The sequence below is a fragment of the Nannospalax galili genome, unplaced genomic scaffold, assembly GCF_000622305.1.
Source record: "Nannospalax galili isolate Female #2095 unplaced genomic scaffold, S.galili_v1.0 scaffold456, whole genome shotgun sequence".
In the NCBI taxonomy this organism is placed as follows: Eukaryota; Metazoa; Chordata; class Mammalia; order Rodentia; family Spalacidae; genus Nannospalax; species Nannospalax galili.
In genome coordinates, this window is record NW_008337055.1 from 601424 (window position 1) to 629317 (window position 27894).

The 27894-nt window shown below is 48.3% G+C and overlaps 3 protein-coding genes across 5 annotated transcripts in view; all 3 read right to left on the reverse strand.

Annotated features, from left to right (window-relative positions):
• Nucleotides 1–27894, reverse strand: part of LOC103733126 (histone H2B type 1-A) — a 352787-nt gene that overhangs the window by 82362 nt on the left and 242531 nt on the right. The gene's annotated exons all lie outside the window — the stretch shown is intronic.
• On the reverse strand, nt 2111–2667 carry LOC103733110 (histone H4-like). The gene is made up of 2 exons (XM_008831876.3): nt 2544–2667; nt 2111–2438 (listed from the first exon to the last, which is right to left on the reverse strand). Exons 1-2 carry the CDS (start codon nt 2665–2667, stop codon nt 2125–2127), a joined length of 438 nt encoding a protein of 145 aa, XP_008830098.1. The 3' UTR covers nt 2111–2124.
• Nucleotides 9023–15965, reverse strand: Hfe (homeostatic iron regulator). Of its 2 annotated transcripts, XR_003849360.1 has the most exons (7): nt 15550–15965; nt 13276–13539; nt 12321–12620; nt 10956–11231; nt 10713–10823; nt 10485–10550; nt 9023–9973 (listed from the first exon to the last, which is right to left on the reverse strand). XR_003849360.1 is itself a non-coding variant. In XM_008831878.3 (6 exons), exons 1-6 carry the CDS (start codon nt 15623–15625, stop codon nt 9933–9935), a joined length of 1068 nt encoding a protein of 355 aa, XP_008830100.2. In that variant the 5' UTR covers nt 15626–15961; the 3' UTR covers nt 9023–9932. The 2 variants fall into 2 exon arrangements, 1 of the variants encoding a protein (XP_008830100.2); XM_008831878.3 differs by lacking the exon at nt 10485–10550 and having other exon boundaries at nt 15550–15961.

Genomic DNA, 27894 nt, shown 5'->3' on the forward strand with positions numbered 1-27894 from the left:
TGTAACTGTATTAATTCAACACTGAATCTAAAAATTTACAGCCAGTTTTGAAAGAGATGCATCTTTGCTCTGGAAACTGTTATCGACTGTATCAATTCTGTTGTAATGTTTCTAATTATGTGGTTATTAAATGTTTTTGAAAATTAAAAAAAAATATATTTATTAAATTAACTCCATTCTTTGTGGCCCATGCCTTTAATCCCAGAACTCTGAAGGCGGGGTGGGAGGATTGGAGGGGGAGTGGTCAGATATCTGGGACTGTGAGTTCAAGGTCAGCTGGGACTACAGGTAGACCCTGTCTCCAAAAAAAAAAAAGTCTGTCCTTTACTGGAAATTCTAGGGCCTGAATTCAACATCCCTACCTAAGTAAGACAAAGATTGTTAGAGAAAGTCAGGGTCTGGGCTGAAGCACTAAAAAAAATTTTTTTTTTTTTTTTGTCTTTTTGAGACAGGGTCTCCCTGTAGCCCCAGCTGTCCTGGAACTCACTGTGTAGACCAGGCTGGCCTTGAACTCGGAGATCTGCCTGCTTCTGCCTCCGGAGTGCTGGGATTAAAGGCGTGTGCCACCATGCCTGGCAGATTTTTTCAGTTTTCTAAATGTATTATTTAGCAGTCCTTGGTTTTGGTTGGGGGGGGGTGTTGTTTTTGTTGTTTTGTTTGTGTGTTTTGTTTTGGTTTTGTCTTTTCAAGACAGGGTCTCCCTGTAGCCCCAACTGTCCTGAAACTCACTATGTAGACCAGGCTGGCCTTGAACTCAAAGATCCTCCTGTCTCTGTCTCCCCAGTGCTAGGCTTAAAGGTGGCTTGATCAGTCTTACGAATTAAGAATTCTAACAAACATTAAGTTCTTAATGTTCATCTATTTTGGGCCCTGGTTTGGGGAGTGTTGGTTTGAATGAGCAATGTCTGCCAGGGGTTCACATACCTGAACATTTGATCCTGAGCTGCTGCTGCTGCTTGGGAGGAGCTGAGGCAGCACAGGGGACGGGCAGGCTTTGCCTTAGCCTTACACAGTTCATTCTCCGTGCTTCAGGTTTGCTATTGATGATGTCAGTGCTTACCTTCCTGCTCCAGCCACGTGCCTCTCCGCCATTTTAGTGGTGGTGTTTCACCACAGTGACAGGAAAGTAAAGTCGAGGCCAGCCTGGTCTACACAGTGAGTTCCAGGCCAGCTGGGATACAGGGAGACCCTGTTTCAAAAAGACAAAAACAAAACAAAAAACAACAAAAAACCCACTGCAAGGCAGCTTGAGTTGGCCCAGCTGTGAAGAGCTAGCATTGTTCTCGCAGAGGATTAGATTCAGATCCCAGCACCCATGTTGAGTGGCTCACGATCGCCGGTAACTCTAGCTCCAGGTTATGATGCCGTCTTCTGGCACCCACACAAACTCCACACACAATTCATAAAAACCACATACATATAACAAACACATGCAGTGCATGGCTACAAACTCGTTCTCCACATGGGTCACCAGCTCCAGGCCCGTCTGGAATGACTGAATTTAAACCTTTCCGGAGTCACATATAATGGAAAAACCAAACAACTTTAAGTTGTGTAGACGCCAAAGATGCCTCCAAGTTCCCGAGTGTGGAGCTGTGAGCGTGCTGGGACGTGCTCCCTTGCCTGGCTGCACGGTCACTTCATTTCACAATGCGGGCTGACTGGCTGGCCTCACCCTCCAGGTGGCACGTTTCAACAGGAGTACCTTTAAAACTGTATCCAGTACCTACCTCACATACATCTTGGTTCAATATATCAAACAAAGGGCTGTGGGGATGGGGGTTCAAGGTCTATGGATTGCTGTCAGGCCACCTTTTCAGATATCGACGTCGCTGGCCCTTCAACCGAGATCCAGACCACACCGCAAACATGCAGCTGCAGTGATCTCGGTTGCTTGTGAAGGCAGCAAACCATTTACTGCATACATCCAATTTGCACATTAACTTGTCAATTACACCATTTCCCGGTTTGGGGCAGGGGGTTATCACGCCACCACCCTGCAACAGTAAGCCCCATCAAGGTGGTTGCGACTGCAACTGGTCTCATTTCGCGGCTCAGCTCTTTACATGATTCTATGGGTGGCCCTGAAAAGGGCCTTTGTGGGGGGACAGCGGTCCGAGCGCATCAGCCGCCGAAGCCGTAGAGCGTGCGGCCCTGGCGCTTGAGCGCGTAGACCACGTCCATGGCCGTGACGGTCTTGCGCTTGGCGTGCTCCGTATAGGTCACGGCGTCGCGGATCACGTTCTCCAGGAAGACCTTCAGCACCCCGCGGGTCTCCTCGTAGATGAGGCCGGAGATGCGCTTGACGCCGCCGCGCCGGGCCAGGCGCCGGATGGCGGGCTTGGTGATGCCCTGGATGTTGTCGCGCAGAACTTTACGGTGGCGCTTGGCGCCGCCCTTGCCCAGGCCCTTTCCGCCCTTGCCGCGACCAGACATGGCTGAAAAGCACTGTACCCCGGGCAGGAGACCTGCTCCTTAAATAGCCCTTTGGCGGACCTGATTGAAAACGCCAGGAATGAGGCCGGAGATGCGCTTGACGCCGCCGCGCCGGGCCAGGCGCCGGATAGCGGGCTTGGTGATGCCCTGGATATTGTCGCGCAGAACCTTACGGTGGCGCTTGGCGCCGCCCTTGCCCAGGCCCTTTCCACCCTTGCCGCGACCAGACATGGCTGAAAAGCACTGTACCCCGGGCTGGAGACCTGCTCCTTAAATAGCCCTTTGGCGGACCTGATTGAAAACGCCAGGCGGGTTTTTTTCCGAATTAGGTCACCGCAGGGGGTGGAACAAGAAGGCGGACTCATTACAATCACCGTGGTTTGATTGGCCAGTGAAACGCTTCTCGGAGCTGGCGCTAGAGGTGCGTCTCCCAAACGCAGCTGAAAAACTTCGAGTTTTGCTTTGCATTTTTTGCAACGCATTCAAACTTCTCCTTTTAGTGTTTGAGTGGTTCTAACATGCATGTCGTGTTCGGATCCAACCCGGACCCCGCCCCCCACCCCGAATGGCATTGTATTTACGCAAAATGAAAAGGTCTTTGGGCCCACCAAGCCGAGCAAACACCACATTTCGGTTTCCTGTTTATTTTGGTACGGTTAAGGCGATGGCTCTGTTGAGAGCAGGAAGGATGACGGCTACAATTGGGCGCATGATGACACGTCCCGGGCTTCCCCTTTCTCTTTCAGTATTAGTCGAAGGACGCCCACCGACGTTCTCTGCGCCGGTCTTTTAGCCAGTCCCTAAAGCCTTTATCTTTGGAAGACAAAACGCTGAAAAAGAGTCGGAAATTTAACCTCGGAAGCGCAAACTTCACCTTCCCTATTTTGATTCATCCTTTTATGGAGTGACTGTAAAAACTGAAAGCCAGTAAGGGCAAATCTGGGTGTCCAGTTGTCCCTGGCCTGCAGTGTGGTCTTATCCGCCTGCTGCTCCAACCTTTCCTCCCTTCCAGCCTTTATGCATCACAGTACAGCTTGCTTCAGCTTTTGAAAAGACTTGTGTTTTGTATAGCTGGGGATTAGTTACACTGTAGGGCTAATACTTAAGGTCATCACAAAGCCTACCAGGTCCTCCCCGAGAGGCCTTTGCTAAGATTAGTGATTGCCAAACAAGGCTAATCCCTTGTCTTTAAAAGCCAGAACAGCAGCATTAGATTGCATTGTGCATTCTTTATGGTGTTAGTTTTGAACGTGTACAAGTGTATTGCCTGCATGTATGGGAGTGCAGCCCTGTCATGCAATGCCTGAAGAGGTCAGAAGAAGGCATCAGATTCCCCTGGAACTGGACTTATGGATAGTTGTTAGCTGCCTTGTGGGTGCTAGGAATTGAAACCCAGTCCTATGCAAGAGTAGCCAGTGCTCTTAACTGCTGAGCCGGCTCTCCAGCTCAAAGTTAAGGTTTTTAACTCCTGTTTTCAACTACCCACTCCTACCAGAAACACTTCATACCAGGAGTGTCAAGCATGAAGGAATGTCAAGCATGATAGAGGAGCTAAGTAGGGTGAAGTCACTGCTGGAAACCCGGAACCTCAGCATGCTTTCCAGTTCTTGACAATAATATTTAATTTAATTTAATTAAACACAATATATAGCTCTTTATTTAAAATGAATCCTTCCACTATTAAGAAAAGTACGAGCATTATTCAAATGGCTTGCAAGAGGGACGGCTCACCTTGGAATCTGTATAAATTTTCCCTCTCTTTTCCTCTTACCTTTCTCTTCCTCTCCAGGTGAACATCGCAGGTCAGGACCCCGTTCGTTGGAGATGGTATTGAGACCCTTCAGATAAACTCTGCAAACAAGTTTTGCTTAATAGAACACATGAAGTATTCAAACAAAGTTTTGTAATAGCATAGAGATGAAGAAAGAAAGAAAGAAAGAAAGAAAGAAAGAAAGAAAGAAAGAAAGAAAGAAAGAAACCCAGCTGGGTGTGGTAACATAGGCTACCCTGGAGGCTGAAGCAGGAGGATCAAAAGTTCAAGTCCCTGGGCTAGAGAGATGGCTCAGCTGTTAAGAACACTGGCTGTTAATGCAGAAGACCCAGGTTCGATTCCCAGCACCCTCATGGCAGCTAACATCTGTAACTCCAGTTTCAGGGGATCCAATGGCCTCTTCTGCCCATTTGGTGACATGGGTGCACTTACTTACATGCAGGCAATACACACATACACATACAAATAATAAATAAAATATTGAAAAAAAAAAAAAGTTCAGGTCCTGCCTAGGCAACAAACTGAGTTCAAGGCCTGCATGGGCAACTTAGGGACACTCTGTCTTAATAGTTAAGAAAAGGCTTGCGGTTATACCTCGGTGGTGGGGTGCTTGCCTAGTATGTGTGTCGCCAGGCTCAATCTTCAGTCCTGAGTAAAAATAGTGGTGGCTTGAACTAGGGGGCTCACATGTGCTAAGCAAGTGCCTTGCCACTGGGCTGCACCAACTTCGTTTTGTTTTACCTTTTCAGTATTTTATATTTTATGTTTATGTTTTATTTTGAGAGAAAGGCTTACTAAGTTGCCCAGTCTGGCCTTGAACTTGTGTTTCTTCTGTGTTAACCTCCCAAGAAGAGCAGGTGATAGCTGTCCGTAACTTAAAATTTTCTTTTTTGGGGGGGGGGTTGGTCGTACTGGGGACTAAACTCAGAGCACTGGGTATGCCAGGCAAGCACTGTACCAACTGAGCTATATTCCAGATTTGTATAATAATGATGATGCTGTCTATAAAAGCTGGTGAATAAAATGGTTTCTAGGGGCTTCCAGGACCATCTATCCCCAAATTTCTCTTTAGATGATAATGAAAATAAACATAACTGTGACTTCAGTGGTCAGGAATTTGTGTATGGACAGAAAAAAGTCTTTTAAAAAAATCCCCGAAAAGACTATTTCAGAATATTTCTGATAAGTTTTTAGGTTATTTCTGATAAATTTTATGGTTAATTATGGAATCTTAAAACAGATTTGTTCCTTAGTAACATCAGAGGCTCTGCTACCAGGCAGCTGTGGGGATTCTTAAGTAGTTTCCCAAGCAGGTGGTAACATTACCACCCCCCCCACCCCCCTTTCTTGACTTGGCCATAAGTGTTGTCCTGGTTACAAGCTGTATTAAAATTCCAACACAGCCATTTTCTAGCTGGGTAAACTTCAGCTAGCCTCTCCCTGCCTTTGTTTCTGTAACGTCAAGATGAAGGGAAAGAGTGACAATATCCTGCCTCATAGAGATCTTCTTGGGAATTAATATTGAAGACACAGCTTAGGACCAGGTGCGGTGGCACACACCTTTAATCCCAGGAAAGGCAGTGAGTCGATCTCTGTGAGTCCTAGGCCAGCCTGGTCTACATAGTGAGTTCTTGGCCAACCAGGACTATACAGTGAGACCATTTCAAACAAGAAAAGGAAAACAAAAACAAAAAACACCCTACAGTCTAGCATCATTACATAGCAAGAAAAATTAAGCACTTTTTTTTTTTTTTTTTTTTTAATACGAAGGGTTGGGGAATGTGGTTTCTTGGCAGAGTACTTGCCTGGCATGTATTGAACTTGGGTTCCATGTTAGACAAGTGCTGGGTTCAAGTCTCAGAACAAAAATAGTTTTAGGAAACATTCATTCTTTCAATGTTACTGCGAATGCGACTTATTTAGGTAAAGAGGGTTATTATGAATTGATAATCATCCGCTGGAGATGCTGTTTTATCTTCCACTTTAAACTGTCACTAAAACAGCAAGTCTGAATCATCAGAGTGGTGCAAACAAATTCGGGTGGCAAAGTGGCAAGGTTTCAAATAAGATTGACATCCCACAGGCGGAAACATTGCATCAATGCTGCATGCATTAAAGTGTAGCAGTTGCTGAATTCCGAAGGAGCAAGTTATGTTCCAAAGTGCACGAAAGAATAAAAATTCCAGGCGTCAGCCCACACAGCTTTAATGCATTAAGTGGTTCAAACTCGCTTGATAGTTATTATCAAATCAGAGCGTGGTTAGAGAAAGACAGCAGTTTAAAAATAACATCGTGAGAATCTCTGCCCCTGCACTGACAGTATTTTGCTTTGCACAGTGTCCATGGAGCGCTGCACGTGACTGCAGCTCCCCAGCCTACTGTTCACAGTACGGCACAGCCTGAGAGGAAACTTGCCAGCTTGGCCCTCCCAGGGAGCTTCAGTCATGGGCTGTGTTTGCCATCTGTTTGGTGGCCAGTACAGGGAACTCCGCAGTATCCTGGGAGTTCCAAACTTTCAGCATCTAGTAAATTTTCTTTTAAAAAATCTTCTCCTAGCTGGGCGTGGTGGCGCACCCTTTAATCCCAGCACTTGGGAGGCAGAGGCAGGGGAATCTCTATGAGTTCAAGGCCAGCCTGCCCTACATAGTGAGTTCCATGCTAGCTGGGGCTACAGGGAGACCCTGTCTCAAAAAGACAAAAAAAAAAGTTAAAAAATAAAAAATCTTTACCTATTATACGCGTGCGCATGTGTGTGTGTGTGTGCTGTACATGTATATGCTGTTGTTATTCTGAGAAAGTTTCATGTAGCCCAGGTTGGCCTCCAACTCACGGTATAGTCTTGAACTTCTGATTTCCTGCCTCCACCTCCCACGCACTGGTATGACAGGCATGCATGCGCCACCACACCTGTGCCTTTGCTGGACAAATGTTCTAACCACCAGCTCCTGTCCACCAGGAAAATGATCTCTCAGTAGTCCTCATATCCTCCCCACCATTCCCTTTTCTTGCAGTCACATGACCATCGTAATACATTGGAGCCACCAGGTGTCACCATTCCCACACTTACCACGCTTTGTTAGCACTTAACCAGAGATTTGAAGTACAAGTCTTTAATTCTTCAAATGTGGTCTTTGAAAAATGATGAACAAAGGTAGAAAAATGACACTAAGAAACGTACAAAAATGCAACGTTATCAGGTAATTAGTAAATGAGTCGTGAATACTCTGGTGCCACTTGAAATTGCCTGAGTGAAATAAAAACAGTTTAAAGACACGTTCCTTCTGGAGGTGGAGGTAGCCCTTCGCATTTGTCTGTGAGAAGGTGGTTAAGGGAGAAGAGATCCCATTGTGTTTCTAGCTTGATTTGTAGATAAAACAAGTCTGAGCTTACAGCTTAGAAGATAACATCGTCATGGGAAGGACAACCGTTAATCCAGCTACCACAATGTAATCACAGTATTCCATAAAACACGATTCGAGGGAACAAAACACACACCTGCAGTCCCAGCATTTAGGAGTTCAAGGCACTCGTAAGGTACACGGTGAGTTTAAGGCCTGGACTAGCCGACTCCTTAACTCAAAAAACTAAACCAAAACTAAACAGTAGCCAAAATTAGAAGTGACATAGATGTCCTACATTGATGGAAGAGTCTACTTCATACATGAGACCAACAAGGATAGCAACAAGCCATTCAGGAGACAACAGTGGCACTTATTAAACACATGTTTAGTTTGCACTTTCGAGAGGAGCAATACCAGGAGAACACAAGCCGCTAACGGAGGTTGGTGCTCGTTAGTGAGTCTATAACTCAAGTCTTACTCATCTTCCACATTCAACAATGGAAACTTTTGATAAACTTGTGATTTTTTTTTCCTATATAACTTTCACAACCAGAAAAAAAGATACAGGTAAAAAAAAGCTTGCTGCCTCTGCACAAATTCAGCACCTACTAAAAAAACTGTGGTGCTGTGCTTGGTCTGTGGGACTTGTCCTTCGGGGTGGGATGTTTACACCACAGTCATGTAGGCAAATGTGTGCAGGAGGAAGTGAACATGTTCCATCTGGATGGAAACATAAGCACATACATGCACACATGCATGTACATTCACACAAGTGTGCATACAATATGTGCACACGTGTGTACACACATAATCACGTGAACATGTAAACCCAATAACCCCAGACAATCTCCAAGCCATTTAGCTGCTTCCTTTTTTTTTTAAAGATCTATTTAATTTCATTTTATGTGTCTGTTTGCCTGAATGTATGTATTTACACCATGTACATGCCTGGTGTTCGTGGAGGCCAGAAAATGGCAATGGATACCTTGGAACTGGAGTGAGAGATGGTTGTCAGCTACCATGTAGGTGGTGGGAGCTGAACCCCAGTCCTCTGTGAGAGAACATCAAGTGCTCCAAACCATTGAGCCATCCTGCCAATCCTGAAAGCTTCCATTTCACCTCCTTAAGATAATACAGACTGTGGTCTGTTGGGAGAACGACTTTAAGGTTCTGAGTCCAGAGGCATCAGCTTCCACACTGTGAGGCACACACCCACAACTGAGCCAGAAAAACAACCAAAGAAAAGGAGGAAGAGTTAGGGAGTCACTGTCTGCCGCCCCCCCCGACTTTGAAAGGACACGTGGCCTCTGAGGATGGGAGAGTGTGCCCACTGTTTCCTGTGGGTCAAGCTTACTGTAGAGGAACCCCAGGGGTCAAGAGAAGAGCCATCTCTCACCACCCACTTGGAGCAGCTCATCCCGAGAAGTGGTAACATGGGACATGAGGTGCATCAAAGAGCCAGAAGGACACAGGGAAAGCCACACCCCCTCTGAGGAGCTGGGAGATGCTCTCTTCTTCCTTTTAATCATCTAAAGGGGGGGTTGGAGGAGACAACAGCCTCCTCTTCCTAGAATTACTGTGACTTCCATGAGCGAATCTGGCCGAAGCAGGTTCCTGGAGCACAGCGTGGCACTGAGGGCTTCACTTAAACACAATTTTCACTATATTATCATTCATTCCACGATTCCTATTATCAGAACAGAGAGGGTACTTCAGGGCCATTGTGTCACAAATGCATATGCTATTATCCTTGAAAGCCTGTGAAGGATCCTTGTACAAATTAGAAAAAGATACCCAGCCCCACCTTCAATCCACTTTAAGACACTTCTCTCCCCCTTGCTGAGTAAAACATCATCTTGCACACAAACATCGATCCTCAGGATGAACAGTGTGCTGCTCTCACATCTGCGTGATGACCCAATCACACTCCAGTCAGAAGTCAGAAGAGAAGTCAGCTTGGTGACAGGGCAGTCGGATAACAGAGAGTCTCAAAGGAAAGCTGAGTGGTCCTTGACTGCAGGACTGCGCATCCAGGATGAGGGCTCGTAGCTTCTCTCCGATGTTACAGTGAATCATGTATCCCCCTCCACACAAAATTAGCGAGTCCTCCCCATGAGGAGGTGGATGAATGGGGCCTAGGTGGATGGAGAAAATTAAAGAAGCCACTAGAAGCTGTTGTGATTCAGGAAAACCAGCTCTGGAGGAAGAGCGCACAGCTGGACGGATACCAGAATGTTCTGAGGAAGTGTCCAGGGAAAACGCAGAGCACGGTTCTTTGAGCCGTTTCTCTCTGTGTTAGGTTCAACTCCTCCTTGGAACATGTACAATGGGACAAGTGTGCCACCTCTGAGTCTCCTCCCTGCCACAGGGCTTCAGAATGAGGGTCACTCACACTCGGCTAAGACGTAGTCGCCCATGGTTTCTCCTGGGAAGACAAGAGATCCGGGAAGAGACATCACAGGCCAGGCATCATCTTGTCCTGTTGCTTACCTCTTCCTCTAGCTCTGGATCCCACCAATGGTTATCTCTCATGTGAAGTTACTAGCTCTGACTGGTTTCTGTGTGGTTCGTCTCTCTGCCTGCCTGGCAGCCCATGTGCAGCACACGGAGACTCCCTCTTCTCTTCCCTGCTACTGCCAGCTCCCCAGCAGCCCTATCCCAATGTCCCAAAGGGCACAGGACCCTATGGGCTAGCTTCTGTCACCCGCTCACTATCCAGCCCTGGCTGGTCTTGAACTCATGAATGAGATGATAGTCAGGAACCTGTCTGTAGCCTTTCCTAATCAGTTTGGAGCATTCATTCTGGTGACACCCAAAACGTTTCATTCTAAGCTGCCCTTTTACTGCACGTGCTTGCCAAAAAGTCCCCTCTGCACTACATTTAGGCTCTATGAAGAGTCCCACTGGCTTTCTCACCCTCAGAGCCCCTGACCGACCTTAAACGGCACTTGTGAAATGGTGGGTGCTCAGAGGTTTGTCTTTTTGAATTAGGAATGTTCATTCTGGGGACAAAATAAAACGTAAATTCTTTTCCTATTCCCAGAGACGTACTGGTACTCCCGAAGCAAAGCTCGGAGAGGCGGCTATGGGAGCCCCATTTTCTGTGGGAGTGGGCTGTCCTGGGGGAAGGAACCCTAAGGCACTTCCTCCACATTCCTACTCACTTGAAGCCTGCTTCTTCCTTAAGATTCGGAACACAATTCCAACAGAGAAGATGACGCAAATGGCAATCCCACTGACGACTCCAATAATCACTGTGCGAGCCGGTGAGGGGTCTAAAACAGCAAGTGCAAGTTCAAGCCTGTGATTGCCACACCCCAGCCCAGAGACCTTTCCCTCACCTCCAAGGTGACTGCCTCACCCCTCCCCCACAACAGGTGATCTCTGACTAGGGCTCCCATCCTTACCCCAAGTGGCAGTGAGGGGCTGATCCAGGCCTGGGTGCTCCACTAAGCAGGTGAACCTCTGCTCCTCCCCAGGGGTCACAGCTAAGGTCACCCAGCCCCGATAGGTCCCATCCCCGTTGGGCAGCACATCCTCAGGTTGGACGACCTTGGCATCCAGTGGCTGACTGTCTTTCAACCACCTCATTGTGATGTTCTGTGGGAAGAAGTTCAGAGCCTGACACTGTAGAGAGGTTCCCGAAGAGGCCACATGTCGAGTCACCTTCACCAAAGGAGGCACTTCATGGGAAAAAGGAAGGAGGAGGAGAGGGGGTTGTTTTACCCTGGCCAGCAGGACTGGGATTCTCACTTCCCTTTATAGGCATAAGAACAAACCCTCAGAAAAACCAGTTGCAGGAGATGCCAGTTTGTATCCTGAAAATGTCAAGGTTTGACTCTAAGGGAATGTCACATGGAGAGCCGACACTGCAGCCTGTGTTCCTTGTCTAATATGTATTTACACCTGCTGCCCATGTCCTCTGGCCCAGGAGATGGAATTTCCCTCTCTGTGGCTCAAACTTGATATTGAATCTCAGTTCATCAGGTTTAATCTAAGCCTTCTTCAGGTAAAGCCCTTGGTAAACTGGCAGCTTTCGGTCAGATTACTGTGTTTTGTAAAAGTGTTTCCTAACTTCCAAAGGATTCTGCTACTCAGATGGGCTGCCTCATTGGGTATTTTCAATGTGATAATTGATATCTGGATTCATAATAAATTTAATAAATATTCATGGGATTCCCAGATAAATCAAAAGAGCACAGATTCTTCCTTGTAGCCACCTGCACGAAGAAAACGATTTACGTGTGCCTCCTGACAGTGACACGCATCTCAGTATAAAATGGAAACTCCAGCTGGTCACACCTGCAATCCCAGCACCTGAGAGGCTGAGGTAGAAAAGTGCTGTGTTTGAGACCAGCCTGGCCTACATAGTGAGTTCTGGTCAGCCTGGGCTACAGTGTGAGACCCTATCTAAAGAAGAAAAACAAGACACAAAAACAAACAAATTAACAAAAGAACACAATTGCATTAGCTGGGTGCAGTGATCCATGCCTACAAGCCCAGTACTTCAGAAGCAGGAGGACTGGCAGGAGTGTGAGCCCAGTCTGGGTTACATACTGAGTTGGTCAGTCTCGGCTATAGGGTGAGACATTGTCTCAAAAAATAATTAATTAATTAGATACTAATAAAGTATTTAAATGAATAAAGTAGTAATCTTAGGATTAGCAAAGCATTTTCCCAGAACTTGGAGTGACCTGAAACTCCAGCCAGTGAACCCTGGATTCCCCTTCCCACCCTCCCTAGCGTATGGGGGCCTGAGTGTGTCTGCATACCTTGCTGCTCCAGAGCCCCTCTCCCCAGCTCCAGGAACTGCTTCAGCTGCTCGGGGCAGTCCCTCTCCAGGTAGTCCTTGCTCTGTTTGGTCCGAAGCTTGTGTCCTTCCCACTCTACCTTGGTGGCTCGGGCCCCAGGCTCAGCTGCTCTCCAGTCCAATGTTTCGGGGCAGAATTCGAGGTGGTCCTGTCCGTCGTACCCATACTTCCAGAAGCCCCTGGTGCTGTTGTCTTCATGTACCTCACAGCCCAGGATCACCTGCAGGGTGTGGGAATCTGCCAGCACGCCCAGCTTCCTGACTGAAACCAGAGAGGTTTTTGTCTCCACTATCCCCCAGGACCACATGATCTCAAGACCACTGCAGCAAGTGGCTTCATAAAGAGTTAACACATCTTTCGACCTGATGGTTTATGGCATACTTCTAGAGTTAATGCTCAGTGAAAGGATAAAAGAACTATGTGGTCACTGCAAGCAGTGACCCCAGAAGGCAAATGTATGGGCAGAAACATGTATTCTTAGTTCTTGAAACACTCTGGTTGGGCTTAAGCTATTCTAAGAAGCAGGCACTTCTGACACATGACTTTAGTTTTGAGGTGGCTTTGTCTGATAACATCTATACATTGTATTCTTTAACTTGTTGTTGTATACAATTTGTTATTATATGTCTTACATGTTCCTGGCACAATATTTCCTGTGAACTTAACTCATCCATCTTTTTTAGTACTGAATAAAAAAGATCAGGACTGAGAAGGATCTGCATCTGGGGACCATAAGTCTCAGATCCTCCACTTAAAGCTTCATCTGTGTCTTCCCGAGTCTCCGTCCACTGGATTACTGCAGACCACCCTCCTCCCTTATCCCCCAGGACCTCAGACAGTTGTCTGCCTTGAGATGCATATGCACAGGGGTGCTATGCTCTCATCATCGCAGGGAGGTGACTCCCTGCCCACATACCCTTGCTGTGGTTGTAGTTGTCCATGATGGTCCAGAAGTCCACTATGAACATGTGATCCCACCCTTTCAGGCTCTGACTCAATTGTAGCCACAGCTGGCTTGAGGTCTGCCCCAAGATCCACGGGGCCCTGGGCTCAGCACGACGGCTCTCATGATCGTAGGACACGAACAGCTGGTCATCCACATAGCCCAAAGCCTCAAACAAGGGCAGTCCAAGGTCTGGCTCTGAGGCACCCATGAAGAGGTAGCGCAGCAAGTGAGACCCTGGGGAGAGCCACAGGAGTTCAGCAGGGGTGGCAGGCAGCGGCTTCACGCCCCTCAGCCAGTGCCCACCACAGATCTGTGTGACCCTCCCTGTGGAGTGAGACAGTCCTCCTTCCCTTCACTGGCAGCCCTGGCTGCTCTCCCTCCTCCTACATCGGTCACCCTCTGGCTGCCCCCTCTGCATGAGCAGTCAGGTTACCCTAGAAGCCAGATTCTAGAAAATCCCCAGGTTTCTCCAGCTGTGGGCACTGAGCTAGGGAACTGCTGCTCAAATGTAAGGAACCCGCGGCAGTGATCCTTTCTGCACTTCCATCTTTGAACTTATTCATATGCAAATGCTGAGTGCAATGCTGGGGAATCTGCTGACACACAACTCTTTGCACAGCCTGTCAGCAAACACAGAAAGGGCAGGAGGGCTGGGAGAGAACAGGCCCTCAGAGCCAGAGCTTTCCCTAGCCTCCTCTCAGTTCCTGGAGAAGGGAGCTCAAGGGTGCAGCCTCGGTGTCTGGAAGGGCACCTGGCATACAGTACGTGCTTCATAAATGCCTAGCATGGTGGCTCACACCTTTAATCCCAATACTCCAGAGGCTGAGGTTGGAGGATTGCTTGGACTTTGAGGCCATTTAGTGTGCACAGATGAGTTCCAGACCAGCATGAGCTACAACAGGGAGACTTGTCCCAGAAGAAAAGACCAAATTATTGGTGTATTTTGCACCCTGAGAACAAGTTAATTATTAGTAGTTCTTGTTTCTCAGTGCATAACTGTAGTCAAATAAGATCACAGATCCAAATGTTATTAAAATGTATTAAGCAAGGCTCTGGCATCTTTTAGAAAAGGCCCGTTAATCACAGCACATTGCAATCAACAAAGCCCAGATTAACAAATCCTCTTGAAGCAGGTGCTGAAAGGTGCCTTTGTTAAAGAACTCAGGCTTCTGGCCCACCCGCTGAGAGAGAGCCAGGTGAAGGCTGGCTTCCTGCTGCCTTGGGGTCTGTCTCCTTTGCTTTAAACTCAGACTCTGGCAGAACTCTGTCTACATAAGCTATTGTATCCCTTCCAAAGCTGAAGGCACAAAGATGTCCATGTCCTTGTCCCTAACCTGGATTTCCGTTGGATTCTAAAAAGAACAGAACCTTGGAACAGGAACCTGTGGCCCCCAGATGAGTATTTAGCCCAGAGGTCAGGACAGCTGCTCCTGAGGCAGAAGACATGGTCCTGTGGTCCCCTCGTGACTAGCAGATTAACAATTAAGAGACTCCTTTGCAGGACTTCAGTGGGGACCACGGTGGCAGGCCCACACCTTGACCACCTCTTTAGGCATACCTTCCACTCACTATGGAAACCAAAAGCTCGTGTCAGGACCCAAGATGGACAGCTTTCCTTGGCCCCTTTAACTGCTCCCCTCTCCAAGGTGGCCACATTGATTTTCTGATTTTTCCCGTTACCGGGTTCCTTAATTAGCTTAATTAACGGCCTGGGCATGCCTGAGATTTTGCTTTTGCCCTACAAACTTTGGCTACACTAAAACATCCATCTGACATCAAGCGTTCAAAAATAATATTTCTACACAAAAGAGCAACTGCTAAGACTGAGGAAAGGTCCAAGCCTCCCATTGCAATGGACCTCCATCCCTCGACACCGAAAAGGAACGCGTGGGGTGGGACCTTGCGCCCCCAACGCGCATGGAACAAACGTCTGAGAGCCTTTCTAGGCACCCTGAAGTGACAGCACCCAAGGGGGGACCTGGCCAAGGTCGCCCTTGGTGAGAAATTCCAGACTCCAGATGAGCTGGGGAGATAGGCACAGCAAACTACAAGAATAAAACCCACACGAGGGTGTGAGACCCCGGCTCAGCTCCGCCAGGAGGGAGTCCAGGTTACCCGCCTGGCCGCAGCGGGACAGGCCCTGCAGCTCCGGGACAGGTGTCCCCTCTTGGGGTGACAGCCTGGGCGGTAAAGCACCCCTTTGGGTCCTCCGCCTCGCTTCCCCCCTCCCCTGTGCGCACTCACGCCCGGGTCGCGCCTGAGGGGCCTCGGTCCGCAGCAGCAGCACCAGCAGCACCGTGAATCCCGCTTGCAGGCCCATGTCCCCAGCTCGGTCTGCGCCTCTTCACTACGCTCAGGAAAGTCGGTCGACCTGGGAAGTCACCCGGGAGCCATTGCCGAGCCTCCAAACATGTCCGAGAAAACTTCCTGGAGAGCGAGATCCCTTTCCGGGCCATTGCTGGGACGAAATGAGCTCCCCGACCGCGGTGGCTCCAGCAGGTGATCTCAGCCTTCCCGGGCTGAGGCAGCTGAGGTGACCGGGAGAACAAGTCCAGACTGAGCTACATAGTGAGTTCTAACCCAGCTTGGAATACAAAGTGAGACCCTGTCTCAAAAAAACAAAATTAAATAACAGTTGTCCAGAACTTGAACTTTGTCTCCAGAAGCCAAAGGTACCTACCTGCTTGTGAAACCCTTAGTGACCCAGCCTTCCCCTGCCCTTCATTAGGAATGCTGCTGACTGGGAAACCTCATCAAACAACCTCGAGGTCTAAACAGTCAATATTTCAATACTCCGTGTTTAAACTTTCAATTTTACATTTTCTTTTCTTTTTAAAATAATTTTTTTAAATTTTATATATTTTTTGTGAATGCGTGTATTGTCTGCATGTAGGTAAGTGCACCCGTGTCGTGCAATGCCCATGGAGGTCAAAAGAGGCCGTGGTGGGATCCCTTGGGACTGGAGTTGCAGAAAGCTGTTAGCTGCCATGTGGGTGCTGGGATTTGAACCTGGGTCTTCTACAAGAATAACCAGTGTTCTTAACCGCTGGGCCATCTCTCCAGCCCCCCAATTTTATATTTTCAAACCTCAGGAGACAGAGGATTGCTGTGAGTTCAAGTTCGACCTGAACTACACAGTGAGACCCTGTTTAAAGAAAAAAAATAAATACCAGAAAAATGCTTTTTCCCCCTTTTATTTGAATTAAATTGTGACTAACACAGTAAGGATTTTACTGAAACATCTTTCACAATTTGCATAACTAAACTATCATCAACTTTCTAGCACTTTGGAATCACCTGGAACATCTATAAAATAGGGAGATCCTGATCCCTCCTCCAGATAAGCTGATTTAATTGGATGTTGGGATTTTTCAAAGTTCTCCTAAACAGCCCCACAACTTTTGCCTTAGACATTTCAACCATGTTAACAAATTTAATTCATCTGATTTCTTCAAAGCCTTTAAGTATCAAATAAATTCAGGAAGTGGTACCTTTGTAAGGATGCAAATTTTGGCAATTCAAAACGGAAATGAAACTTGGAAATCTTAACTGTGCTCATAGCAGAGAGAAGACTGAGAAAATATGTGCGTTGTGTTGGGTTGTTTTTGGGGAGCAACTTCATTGTAATGATGTAATCCACAGTGCTGCTCCATTCGTCCGTTTAATGTGTGAAAATCAGTGGGTTAGCATATTCACTCCCTACCACAACCAATTTTAGAACACATTTTCCTTCTCTTGCTAGAAACTTTAGCCATCACCTCTCAAAACCTGCATCCTCCCTGCCTGAACCCCCAGGCCTGACAGTCACTAATTTCCCTTCTTGAGGTTCTGACATTTCAAATACACAGAATCCACCTACACGTAGCTTTTGTTCCGGTGCCTTTGGGCGTGCCTGACTTCTTTCATTTAGCTTAATGTTTTGGTGTCTGCTTTTCACAGACTGATCCTCTTCCCTAGTAAGGATACGTCACTCCACATTTTATTTATAACGCTGTTATGATCATTAGTGTACAGCTTTTTATGTGATCTTATGCTCTGTTTCTCTTAGACATATACCCACCTGTGGAGGTGGTGTGGTAGCTATTAAACATTTTTATTTTTTAAAGAATTTTTAAAAATTATTTATGGTGCTTATGTTGGCAGCATGCCTTGCTAGAAAGTGTAATTTTTTAAAAAGTGTAATGGTTGAGGGGGCTGGAAAGATGGCTCAGTAGTTAAAAGCACTGGCTGCTCTTGCAGAGGAACTGGGTTTGAGTACCAGCACCCACATAGTGGCTAACAACCGTCCATAACACCAGTTCCAGGGGATGCAGGCACCACCTTCAGACCTCCATGGGCATTGCATGACATGGGTGCGCTTACACACATTCAGGCTGCCACGGTCTCCGAACCCCTGCATCTCAGGCAGAGGAACGAGAGGCCACGGCAATGGGGGTCGAGGAGGGGGAAGTGTGCTGCCCGCCCTTTTTGCCAGCCCTTCTCTCCAAGAACAATCAGGGGCAGAAGGGAGTCGCTTTAAGCAGGAAAACTCGTTTATTGGCAAGGCTGATCAATATTTAAGGGCAAAAGTTGCAAACATTAGCACAGGCGGGAAAGTGGTCATCCAATCAGCTTAGAGGTCATGTATGCCACGCAGGCTCTTCTCATAGTATAACATATTGTTCACGAGGTGATCACACGTCCTTTACTGGCTAGGCTCCAATCAGTATTACTTCCTCTTTTGGTGGCGTGCCAAGCTGACCAGCTGGCTCTGCCTTCACCTCAGCTGCTCGGCGCCATCTTGTTTCCGCACCTCCACATCTCCCCCTTTTTGTTTTGTTTGGCCGGGGATCTGATTATTACCGGGCTGGCTGAACCTTGGGTTAGGTGAGCCATTAATCCCGGCCGCCCCGGTAGATGGCCAAACCTTGAATTAGGTGAGCCATTAATAAACCTTGGTTTAGGTGCTTGTCTCATGTTCGGGGGAGGTGGGTATGCGGTCATAATGGAGCCAGAGCGTCATAGCCTGTATCTGTTCTACCTGACCTCGTATAATTCTTACAAGCCTTCCATAGAAGCGGGGTCCAAAGGAACAAATAAGTGTGATTATCACTAAAGGTCCTAACAGAGCTGACAGCAAGGTGGTCAGCCAAGGGGAGCTGTTGAACCATTGTTCAAATAAGGTTTTGTCTCTCCTGGCTCACCTACCTTCTATTTCTCTCTGGACCTCATCAAGGTTTTTTGTTACTACCCCAGAGTGGTCTACATAGAAGCAGCACTCTTCTCCTAGTGCCATGCATAATCCTCCTTGCTGCATAAAAAGGAGATCGAGCCCTCTTCTGTTTTGCATGGTCATCTGTGCCTTGGAGGAAAGGGATTGTTGAAGGAACCTGGTTGCTGTTTCAAGTTTATCTAGCCCTGCATCTGTATCTGCCCGAATTCCCTGAAGGCCCTGCTGAGAAAGGGCTAGGGCTGTGGCCCTGAGAGCGGCACCCCCCATCCCAAGCCCCAGGAGCATGGAAACTCTCAGAGTCATGGCAAGCTTCCTTTTTTCTGGTGGAATTTTCAGGCTTCTTTGTCTTCCGGGGAGTGATACACCACATGGGGGAATGGTATCACCAAGGTAGAGACATCCCCCCCTTGGTTCCGGAGAAGGGGGATGGAAATGCAGGGTGTCAGTTCTGTCTCCTGGCATAGCCAATAGTGAGTAGGAGTGTTAGGGACGACCCACTCCCCTCTGAAACCCGTAATGTTTATACAGTTTTTCCACGGGTTAGTGGGATTCCCAAAGGTGATACAAGTAACACTGGAGTATTTTAAGGGAATGGAGATGCCAGATGTCTGGGTGTTTGCACTTCCCCACCGACATCGCTGGTCATCTGTGGTATTTGTAAAATTTCCCATGGCACTGACTGCTTCTAGGGGTCAGGCGGCGGCATCAAGACATAACCAACAGGAAGAGGTGAGGTCTGGTCCGGTTAAATTAAGGACCTGATAGGCTAGCTGCACCGCGGTGACCAGGTCCACCTCGGCTGACCCACCCAGTCTGTCCATGTTTTTTGTTTTTCAGGTCCCTTTAAGGCCACTGTAGTCATTTTCTTTTGTGGGGCAGGGGTACTCCCAGAATGAGCTAGTCCAGGAGTAGGTGGCAATAGCTTGGTCTTTTTAGAGCTGACCGTTGGATCCCCTAATATATTGCTTTTTAGGGGTTCAACCTTTCTCCTAATCATGAAGAGGAGGCCAGGTTCAGCTCCAGTTACATACAGTTGAAGTCTCCAGGTTTTTCCTGTGTCCCATCCCCCAGATTGCCTTCCTTCAATTGTAATGGAATTCTTAGGGGATTGCAGTGATATTTTGCACACCTCCCAAAAAGAGGGTTTGTGGACAGTCTCGGCTGTTTCACTCTCTCTACCTGAATTGCCCCTGAGGGTATGATCCAACTTCCCATCCCTGTCTTTTCGCATCCCCAATTATAACAATAATAAGAATCGGCCCCACCATGGTGTCTTACTTGCTCCCCGGTCCTGTTACTTCCTGGGCAAACAGAGAACACTGTTTCCCTCAGGCTGGTTCTCTTGACATGGGAGCACCCAGGTTCCCGGGGGGAGCCTGTGAGTGGCAAGGTGAACCCCCTCCCCTTGTCTTTGCATTCAGGTCAGGTGTCCGCTAGGTAAAGCCGGTCCCTACGCCCCAAGATCCAGCCGCGAGGTCGCAGATGTTGACCTCCAGGTCTGGCCACCATGCTCCCGGCGGGGTGATCTTGGTGGTACTGTTGGCGATCACTCCTGTGGCCGCGTTGATCACCATCCATGTGACTCTCGGAGGTTGGTGTGGATTTTGCCTCCTTGTAGCCCCGGTAAGCCTCAGCATTTCCATGAGTAGAGCTAGTAGGCAAACCTTCTGTAGGGGATTGCTCACCATTGTCTGAAAGAGAAAGAGAAAAGAAGGCCTTCTCAAGGGTTTTCTTGGGAGGTAAAGCAGGATTTCTGACTGTTATTTTTTATCTGTTTTTGTGCCTTGAAGGACAAATAGTGTCTCCACCAGATCTTTTTCTTTTCTTTGTTGGTCAGAGCACCTTGTGCATTAATCAGAGCCACTGTCCTGTGGAGGGGGTGGAGGGAGATATTTAAGATTTCTAGCCAGTACCCAAATGGGAGCTGTTTCTCCTGTAGGGAAAACACAACCAAATCCCCTTCCCGTTGTTAATAGGGGGTCTGGTCCCCTCCATTGAAATGTTACTGGGTCTTTCCATCTTACCTCAACCTGGGGCTTTTGGTTCGACTGCCCCCAATGAGCCTGGAATCTTGATTGTGAACTCCCCTGGGCCCAATTTAAAATATTAATTGTGAACAGTGCCACCCCTAACTGCTGGTGGGGGCTTATTTTTCCTTTTTGTTTTGAAAGCTCATTTTTGAGCATTTGGTGATTTCTTTCAACTATTGCCTGGCCTTGCGGGTTGTAAGGGATCCCCGTGGTGTGTGAGATACTTCATGTCTTAAAGAAGGCGGCCATTGCTGAGCTAGCAAAGCAGGGGCCATTATCAGTTTTGACCTGAGAGGGCAGGCCCAGCGTAGCGAAGCATTGCAAGAAATGTGCCTGAACGTGTTTGGTTTTCTCTCCTGCATGTGCTGTGGCCCAGCATGCATGTGAGAAAGTATCTATGGACACAAAGATATATTTTAGTTTGCCAAACACCAGGAAATGGGTGACATCTGTTTGCCAGAGCACATTAGGTTTGGTCCTCTGGGGTTGACTCCTGGGCCTTGTAAAGGAGGTACTTTTAAATAGGGCTGGCAAGCCTTGCAGGTATGGGCTATTCTTTTTAAGTCTTTAATGAGAACATCAGGGAACCTACTGTTGAGCCCTCGCCAGTTGACATGGGTGAGGTTATGGAGAGCACTGGCCTGCTGTGTCATATAGGTGCCAACCCCGTGCATTGCCAGGTGATCAGCCGTATCATTTCCTTGTGTTATAAACCCTGGTAGGCCCGTATGGCTGTGCACATGTTGAATGAATATGAGAGAACTTCTGCATTCTAATGTGCCCTGGAGGGACACCGTGAGCGTGGAGATGGGGTTAGAGTCTAGCTTAATATGGGCTTGGGGCAGGCCCGGGAGTAGGTTGACCATATAGAGGCTGTCCAAGTATAAATTTAGAGGGGACTCAATGTCCTGGAGTGCCATGAAGACTGCCAGCATTTCTTTGAATTGAGTGGAGCCCTCACAGGCCTGGAATCTCTGTTTGAGGGGTCCTTTATCTGTATGGGTCATAAAAGCAGCGTAAACAGCCCCTGCACGGCCCCCATCTGTGAACAGCTGTAAGCCATTGGGAATCATAGCATCTGAGAAAACCAAGAGTGGTTTGAGCAGTAGTCTCTGCAGCATCGGGGCCCATTTAGAGGGCCCATAGTGGCAGCTGATATTTCCCACGTATCCTTCTAATGCAATTACAAGTCTGGTAGTGGCCCTTGCTAGCCAGTCAAAATCCGCAAGGCAGTAGGGAATGACAATTGTGTCAGGGTCCCTCCCAAACCTCTGAATAGCCAGATTTCACCCTTTGGTTACCATGTCTGCCAACTGGTCTCCTAGGGCATATACCCTAGGGATGCCCCCAAGGATGGCGTGCACCCACTCCAAGGGGTCCTGCTCCTGGACCAAGGCTGCCGTGGTCAGCCTGTTACCCGTTAAGATCCATAGGTAGAAGGGCAGCTGTGAGGAGAACCTCCGTACAGAGGCCTCTGTATGTAATGCCTTTTGAAAGGCCTCAATCGCCTCCCAATGCTGCTTGTCTAACAGTACCTTAGCACTTGGGGGACCCAAAGTTAGGAGCTGATAGAGGGGCTTTAAGGTCTCTGTCAAGACTCATATCCAAGGCCTTAGCCGGTTTATCCCCCCTAGCAGATGTTGAATGTCAAGCACCGTGGGCTCGCATGGGATGTCCAAGCTCGGCATGAGGGGGCTGGCTTTAGTCAGGAGCATTTGGGAGCCCAAGATTTTAAAAGGCGGGACATATTGGATCTTTTTGGGAGCAACAGCGAGGCCCCGTCTCCTTAGGCTATCTAGCACTCTTTCAACAAAGGGCTGTAGCCAAGCTGCATCTAAATGTCCAATTATGAGATCATCCATATACGAGCAGAGCAACCCCCCAGGTTCCAACATCAGGGGCTGCAGGACAGAGGCTAAAAAGGTCTGACAGAAAGCAGGGCTGTTAGCCATACCCTGGGGGAGGACCGTCCATTCAAATCTGCTGTTAGGATTTTGATAGTTTAAGGCCGGGATGGAGAAGGCAAACTTCTCACAGTCTCTTGGGTCTGAGGGGATGGAAAAGAAGCAATCTTTAATGTCAGCTATTGCTAATGTATACTCCACCGGGATTGCTGCCACCCAGGGCATTCCCCTCAGGGGGGTGCCCACCAGCTCCATTCTTTCATTGACTGATCTAAGGTCCTGTAACATCCTCCAATTGCCAGAGGCCTTTTTTGTGACGAACACCGGGGTATTCCAGGGGCTGGTGGAAGGGCGAAGGTGCCCCAGGGTCCTTTGTTCCTCCACCAGTTGTGTAAGGGCTTCGAGTTTTTCTTTAGTCAGAGGCCACTGCTCCACCCAAACAGGGCTTCCCTCTTTCCATTTAATACGAGGGACATGGGGGGCAGTGGACTCCAGTATTGGGGGTGAACCCAGGGAATTTTGTCAGGCTCACCTCTGTAATTATGAAAATATGAAAACTCATTTTCTGAAACATCCTCAACCCATTGAGGCAACTGGTTAGCCTCCTCCTGGTCTAGGAGATCCTCATAAAAGGCTCTATTGTCCGTGGTCAACACGGCGTTCATCTGCCCCAATGGGTCTTGTCCCAACAAGTTGGACTGGAGGCCGCTGACCACTAGGGGTCGTATTTCCCCTCTCGACCCAACTGCATCTCTCCATCTATGAACTCTTTTACCTCCTCTGGTCTGGAAAGCCCCCCAACCCCCAGCACTTTTGGGCCGGGTTGCAGCTTCCATGAGTGGGGCACTTCCTCCTTCCGCAGTACTGTGCGGTCGGCACCAGTATCTACTAGGCAGAGGAACATCTTGCCCCCCCAAAAGATATGCACCTTAGGCCTTACTCCCTCATACATGGGAACTGTCCAGTGAGCCTGTGAACTCTGTGAACCTGGACCTCCTAATCCTCCTTTGGCTGACAGGGCTAGAGGCCGCCCCATAATTAGTTTAAAGGCTTGCCTGTCACTTCAAACCTCCACCTGCAGTCTTTCTTCCAATGGAACCCTTTTCTACAATGGGGGCAAGGAGCAGTCAGCTTGTTTGGCCCTTGATCCTCCCACCTCCCTGCTTGGGACCCGGGGAGGACTTCCTCTGGACAGTCTCTCTTAAAATTCCCTAGGTTCCCACACCGGAAACAGCCCCTGTTGCTGTGTGCGTCTTGCGGGCGAGGTTTTCGCACGCCACGCTGCTGGGCGGGTCCCTGGCTCTCCGTGGCTGCTCGGGAAGTGCAGGCGAGTCTGTAGGTCAACGGCCTCGGCTGGGCGCTGGCGATGCAGACTCCGCGGAGGGCTACAAGCTGCTGGGCGGGTTCTGCGCCAAGCTGCCCAACGCTCCCTCTGTGCACACGATCCGTTGGCCACCGGATCACGAGGGGAGGTGCAGGAACTGCGAACACAAGATCTTCCCGAGTGGTTGTTGACGGAAGCATAGCCCCCTCCGGGGAAGACTGAGTCACAGGCTGGTTCCAGGCGCAGTGAGACACAGATACAGCTCCAGACAAGTTCAGTGATACAGCTTCAGTTTATTTAGTGATTCAGCTCCTATTTATTAGGGGGAAACTAGAGAATTTATAGTGTGGTGTCAGTAGCAAAAAGCCTCAGCTTATAGGTGCTCCTGGGATGCCCCATTTTCATGTGGTGGTGGGCTTCTATCAGGCTGTCAGACAGTGCCTGATTATCACACAGGAAAAACCTGGCAGTTTCTGTGCCAGAGGCCATGTATCTGTGGTGGCCACTTCAGAGGTGAGTCAGGAAGAGAGTAGGAGGTGCCCTGCTGGAAAGGAGAGTCTTTGCATAAAAACGCCGAGCCCCTTAGGCTATCCGGACATGGAGAGACTGTGACCCAAACAGCAGGGGTCCCCAACAAGCCCCCATTTCCTTTGGGGATGTGATGAGCCTTCCGGCCCTGAGGGTCTCATCAGACAGCCATGAGTGCCTGATTAAATGCTTCGGTTAAGGAAGCTGTTTGGGCTTGGAGCACATGGGCCAAAGTTTGAGATTGGTGTTGATTTATTCCAACATCCTGGGAGGCCACGACCCACCAGCTGATCGAAGCATGTTTTAGACCTGAACAGGCAGCGCGGTGGTCTGAGTTCATGCCCTCACACACCAGCACTCGAGTAAACTCATCCCTGAGTGCCCCAGTGGGTAGCTTTCTAATAAGGCTCTTCTCCATCCTATCCACAAATTTGGCAACACCCTCCCCAGACTTCTGCCTTAGGCCCACCAAGGGGTCCTCTGGCGGTCCTTCATTGAGCTTCTTCCAGGCCGCCTGTCCTGCCCACCTTACTTGGTCCCTGTATGGGGCAGACAAGGCCGCCTGCTGCGTACCCGCCGGTTGGCCGTAGGTAAGAGGGATTTGAGGGTTAACTGTGTGGTTTTGTTCTGCTATAATTCTACATTCCTCTTTATATAAAGCCAGCCATTTGATGAAGAGGGGACTAGGGAAGATGGCCTTAGCCATATCAGTCCAATCCGTGGGGACACTGGGGTGACGGGCAAGGTTCTCCAGCAAAACCTCAGCCCACAGTGAGTTGGTGCCATCCTGGAGGACTGCTTGCCTTAGTTCCATGAGATCCTTAGCCTCCCAGGGATACCATTCTGCTGGCCTCTGTGGCCCTGGTACTAAGTTGACTGGGAACGCCCTGCATGGGGTGGCAGACGGGCGCTGTACTCTCACCGGAAAGGCGTCAGTGTACACTGGCTCTTCCAGAGGTGGAGGGGCTGAGGGGGGCACCGCCCCTTCCCCTCCCCCCAGCCAAGAGGCTCGCACTGATCAACCCACCTATAGGCTGGGGGCCTCCCGAGATCTTCATCCTGGTCAGGGCGGGGGGGGGGGAATCCGTTTCCTCAGGCTCTCACCTGGTACCCCCTTTTTTTCCCAGGCCTCAACTGTCAACTGAGCTTTACTATCCACTGCTAGTGCGTCAACAGGGTCCCCTTGGGCCCTGCGCTCCTATCTTTCCTTGTCAAACATGGCCCAGTCATCCCCATTTCCTCGTTCTTTCCCCCTGCCTTTGCCTCCCCCCCTTTCCTTTTGCAAGTTGAGGGGAGGGAGGCGTCTCTGGGTGGAGGATGCCCTTAAGGGCGGTCATCGTGGGATAGAACCCTAGTGGGGATTCCACCCCAAAGTGCTTCTCACATTCTCTCGCCAGCTTCTCAACCCTTTCCCACATGTCCCCGGAGAACAGGTTGGTGGTGGGGGCCCATGGGGCTAAGAGAAGTACGTATCCAAAACGTGGCATGCCATGGAGTCCAAAAGCTCCAGCCCGCGGCTTTTGAGCAAATATCGTAGGGCTTTCACGGCAGGCTCATTTCTTACTGAAGCTGCGTTATCCATACTAAGTGTCTCACTTACCCGGAGAGCCCGATTGGCCTTGACCAAAACTTTGCACTAGTTCCTCACACGGAGCACCAGATGCCATGGTCTCCGAACCCCTTCATCTTGGGCAGAGGAACGAGAGGCCATTGGCAATGGGGGTTGAGGAGGGGGAAGTGCGCTGCCCACCCATTTTGCCAGCCCTTCTCTCCGAGGACAATCAGACATGGCAGGGAGTCACTTTAAGCAGGAAAACTCGTTTATTGGCAAGGCTGATCAATATTTAAGGGCAAAAGTTGCAAACATTAGCATAGGCAGGAAAGCCATCATCCAATCAGCTTAGAGGTCACGTATACCATGCAGGCTCTTCTCATAGTATAACATATTGTTCACGAGGTGACCATACATCCTTTACTGGCTAGGCTCCAATCAGTATTACTTCCTCTTTTGGTGGCGTGCCAAGCTGGCCAGCTGGCTCCGCCTTCACCTCAGCTGCTCGGCGCCACCTTGTTGCACACCTCCACACAGTCAATACACTGATACACATAAAATAAAAATAAAAAAATATTTTTTAAAAAGTGTAGTGGTTGAGAGCTGATTTCCTAAGTTTTATTTTTTCCAACTGCAAATTTTAATTTTTTGAAGGAATAAAGTACACTAAGTTTAGTAATATTTACAAAAACTATAGTGTACATAAATATTCAATGAAAAATATAATTTAAAATTCAGATCTCTCAGTGAGGTAACAGCCCCTAGTGGAATCACATGTGAACACTGTTCATCTAAGGATTTACTGTGTATTGAAAGTGTGTTATATCTTGAGAGAGCATTGAAAGGACTTATATGAAGTGCTCTCTCTCTCTCTCTCTCTCTATATATATATATGAACTAATAATATGCCTTTTAAAAATTATCCTTTCTTGCTCTTCTTTCTAAATGTCATAATATACCCACACATGTATTTGTTTACATATACATGCATGCATTATAGACTGGGACCTATAAATGAGTGATCCTTCATATAAAAGAATATCTTCCCCCCATACTCCTTCTCTATAACAAAGGAAAATAACATTGCCCATAATACTGGGCAATGCCAACATTTAGTAACAGAGGGGAATTAAAAAGTTAGCAGATAAAATGAAAGCCATGGAATTATTTCAATATTTTTGTATTTGTTGAGGTTTGTTTTGTGGCCCAGTGTGTGGTCAATTTTTGAAAAAAGTTCTGTTGGGGAACCCTGCTGTTAAGGTCTGCTCCTTTCTCAGCAGGGGCTTCCTGCCTAACTTGCCTGGAAAGTGCCTCCAAGCACTGATGCCTGACCTTATTCAGAACATGACCTTTGGCATAGTTACCTGTAATAAAACTGCCCCCAGGTTTATTCTATGTGATAATTAGGCATTGCCCTATAGCCAGATGATAGGATCCCCCTACCACATGTAAATAAAGCATACTATGAGCACCTATCAGCTGAGGCTTTGGCTGCTGCCTCCACACTATATTTTCCCTAACCCCCACTGAATAAACAGAGCTGTTTTACTGAGTCTGGAACTGTATTACTAAATCTGCCTCCCTGGAAGGGCTTTCTTCCGTCAGTGCTCACTGGCCGTCCTGACCTTGTTCATCACTTCTGCTCCCTTTGTTCTCGTGGATCAGTGGCCAATGACCCACGTGACCCATCAGGGGAGGGAGAGACCCCACAAAGTTCCATGGGGTTCTGGGTAGAAAGTGTATTCTTTGGTGCTTCGGTGGAATATTCAAAAGATGTCTGTTAGGTCCATTTGATGTATGGTATCTTTTAATTCAGATGTTTCCCTGTTTATTCTTTGTCCAGTTGACCTGTCTAATGGAGACAGTGGGGTATTTAAGTCCCCTAGTATTACTGAGTTGGGGTTAATCTGTGTCTTAAAGTAGTGTTGTTTTTATGAATTTGGGTGCACAAGAGTTTGGTGCATATATGTTCAGGATTGTAGTATCTTCTTGGTTAATTGTTCCTTTGATCAGAATGCAGTGACCCTCTTTATCTCTTC

Excerpts from the sequence above, each read along its gene's own strand:
- LOC103733110 (XM_008831876.3), bottom strand. The coding sequence starts at position 2,667 with ATGTCTGGTCGCGGCAAGGGTGGAAAGGGCCTGGGCAAGGGCGGCGCC. Across the intron at positions 2,439-2,543 it reads CCGGCGCCTGGCCCGGCGCG|CCATGTCTGGTCGCGGCAAG; the intron begins GCGGCGTCAAGC and ends AGTGCTTTTCAG.
- Hfe (XM_008831878.3), bottom strand. The coding sequence starts at position 15,625 with ATGGGCCTGCAAGCGGGATTCACGGTGCTGCTGGTGCTGCTGCTGCGG. Across the intron at positions 13,540-15,549 it reads CCCTCAGGCGCGACCCGGGC|GGTCTCACTTGCTGCGCTAC; the intron begins GTGAGTGCGCAC and ends GGCTCTCCCCAG. Across the intron at positions 10,824-10,955 it reads GCCCCTCACTGCCACTTGGG|ACCCCTCACCGGCTCGCACA; the intron begins GTAAGGATGGGA and ends TTGCTGTTTTAG.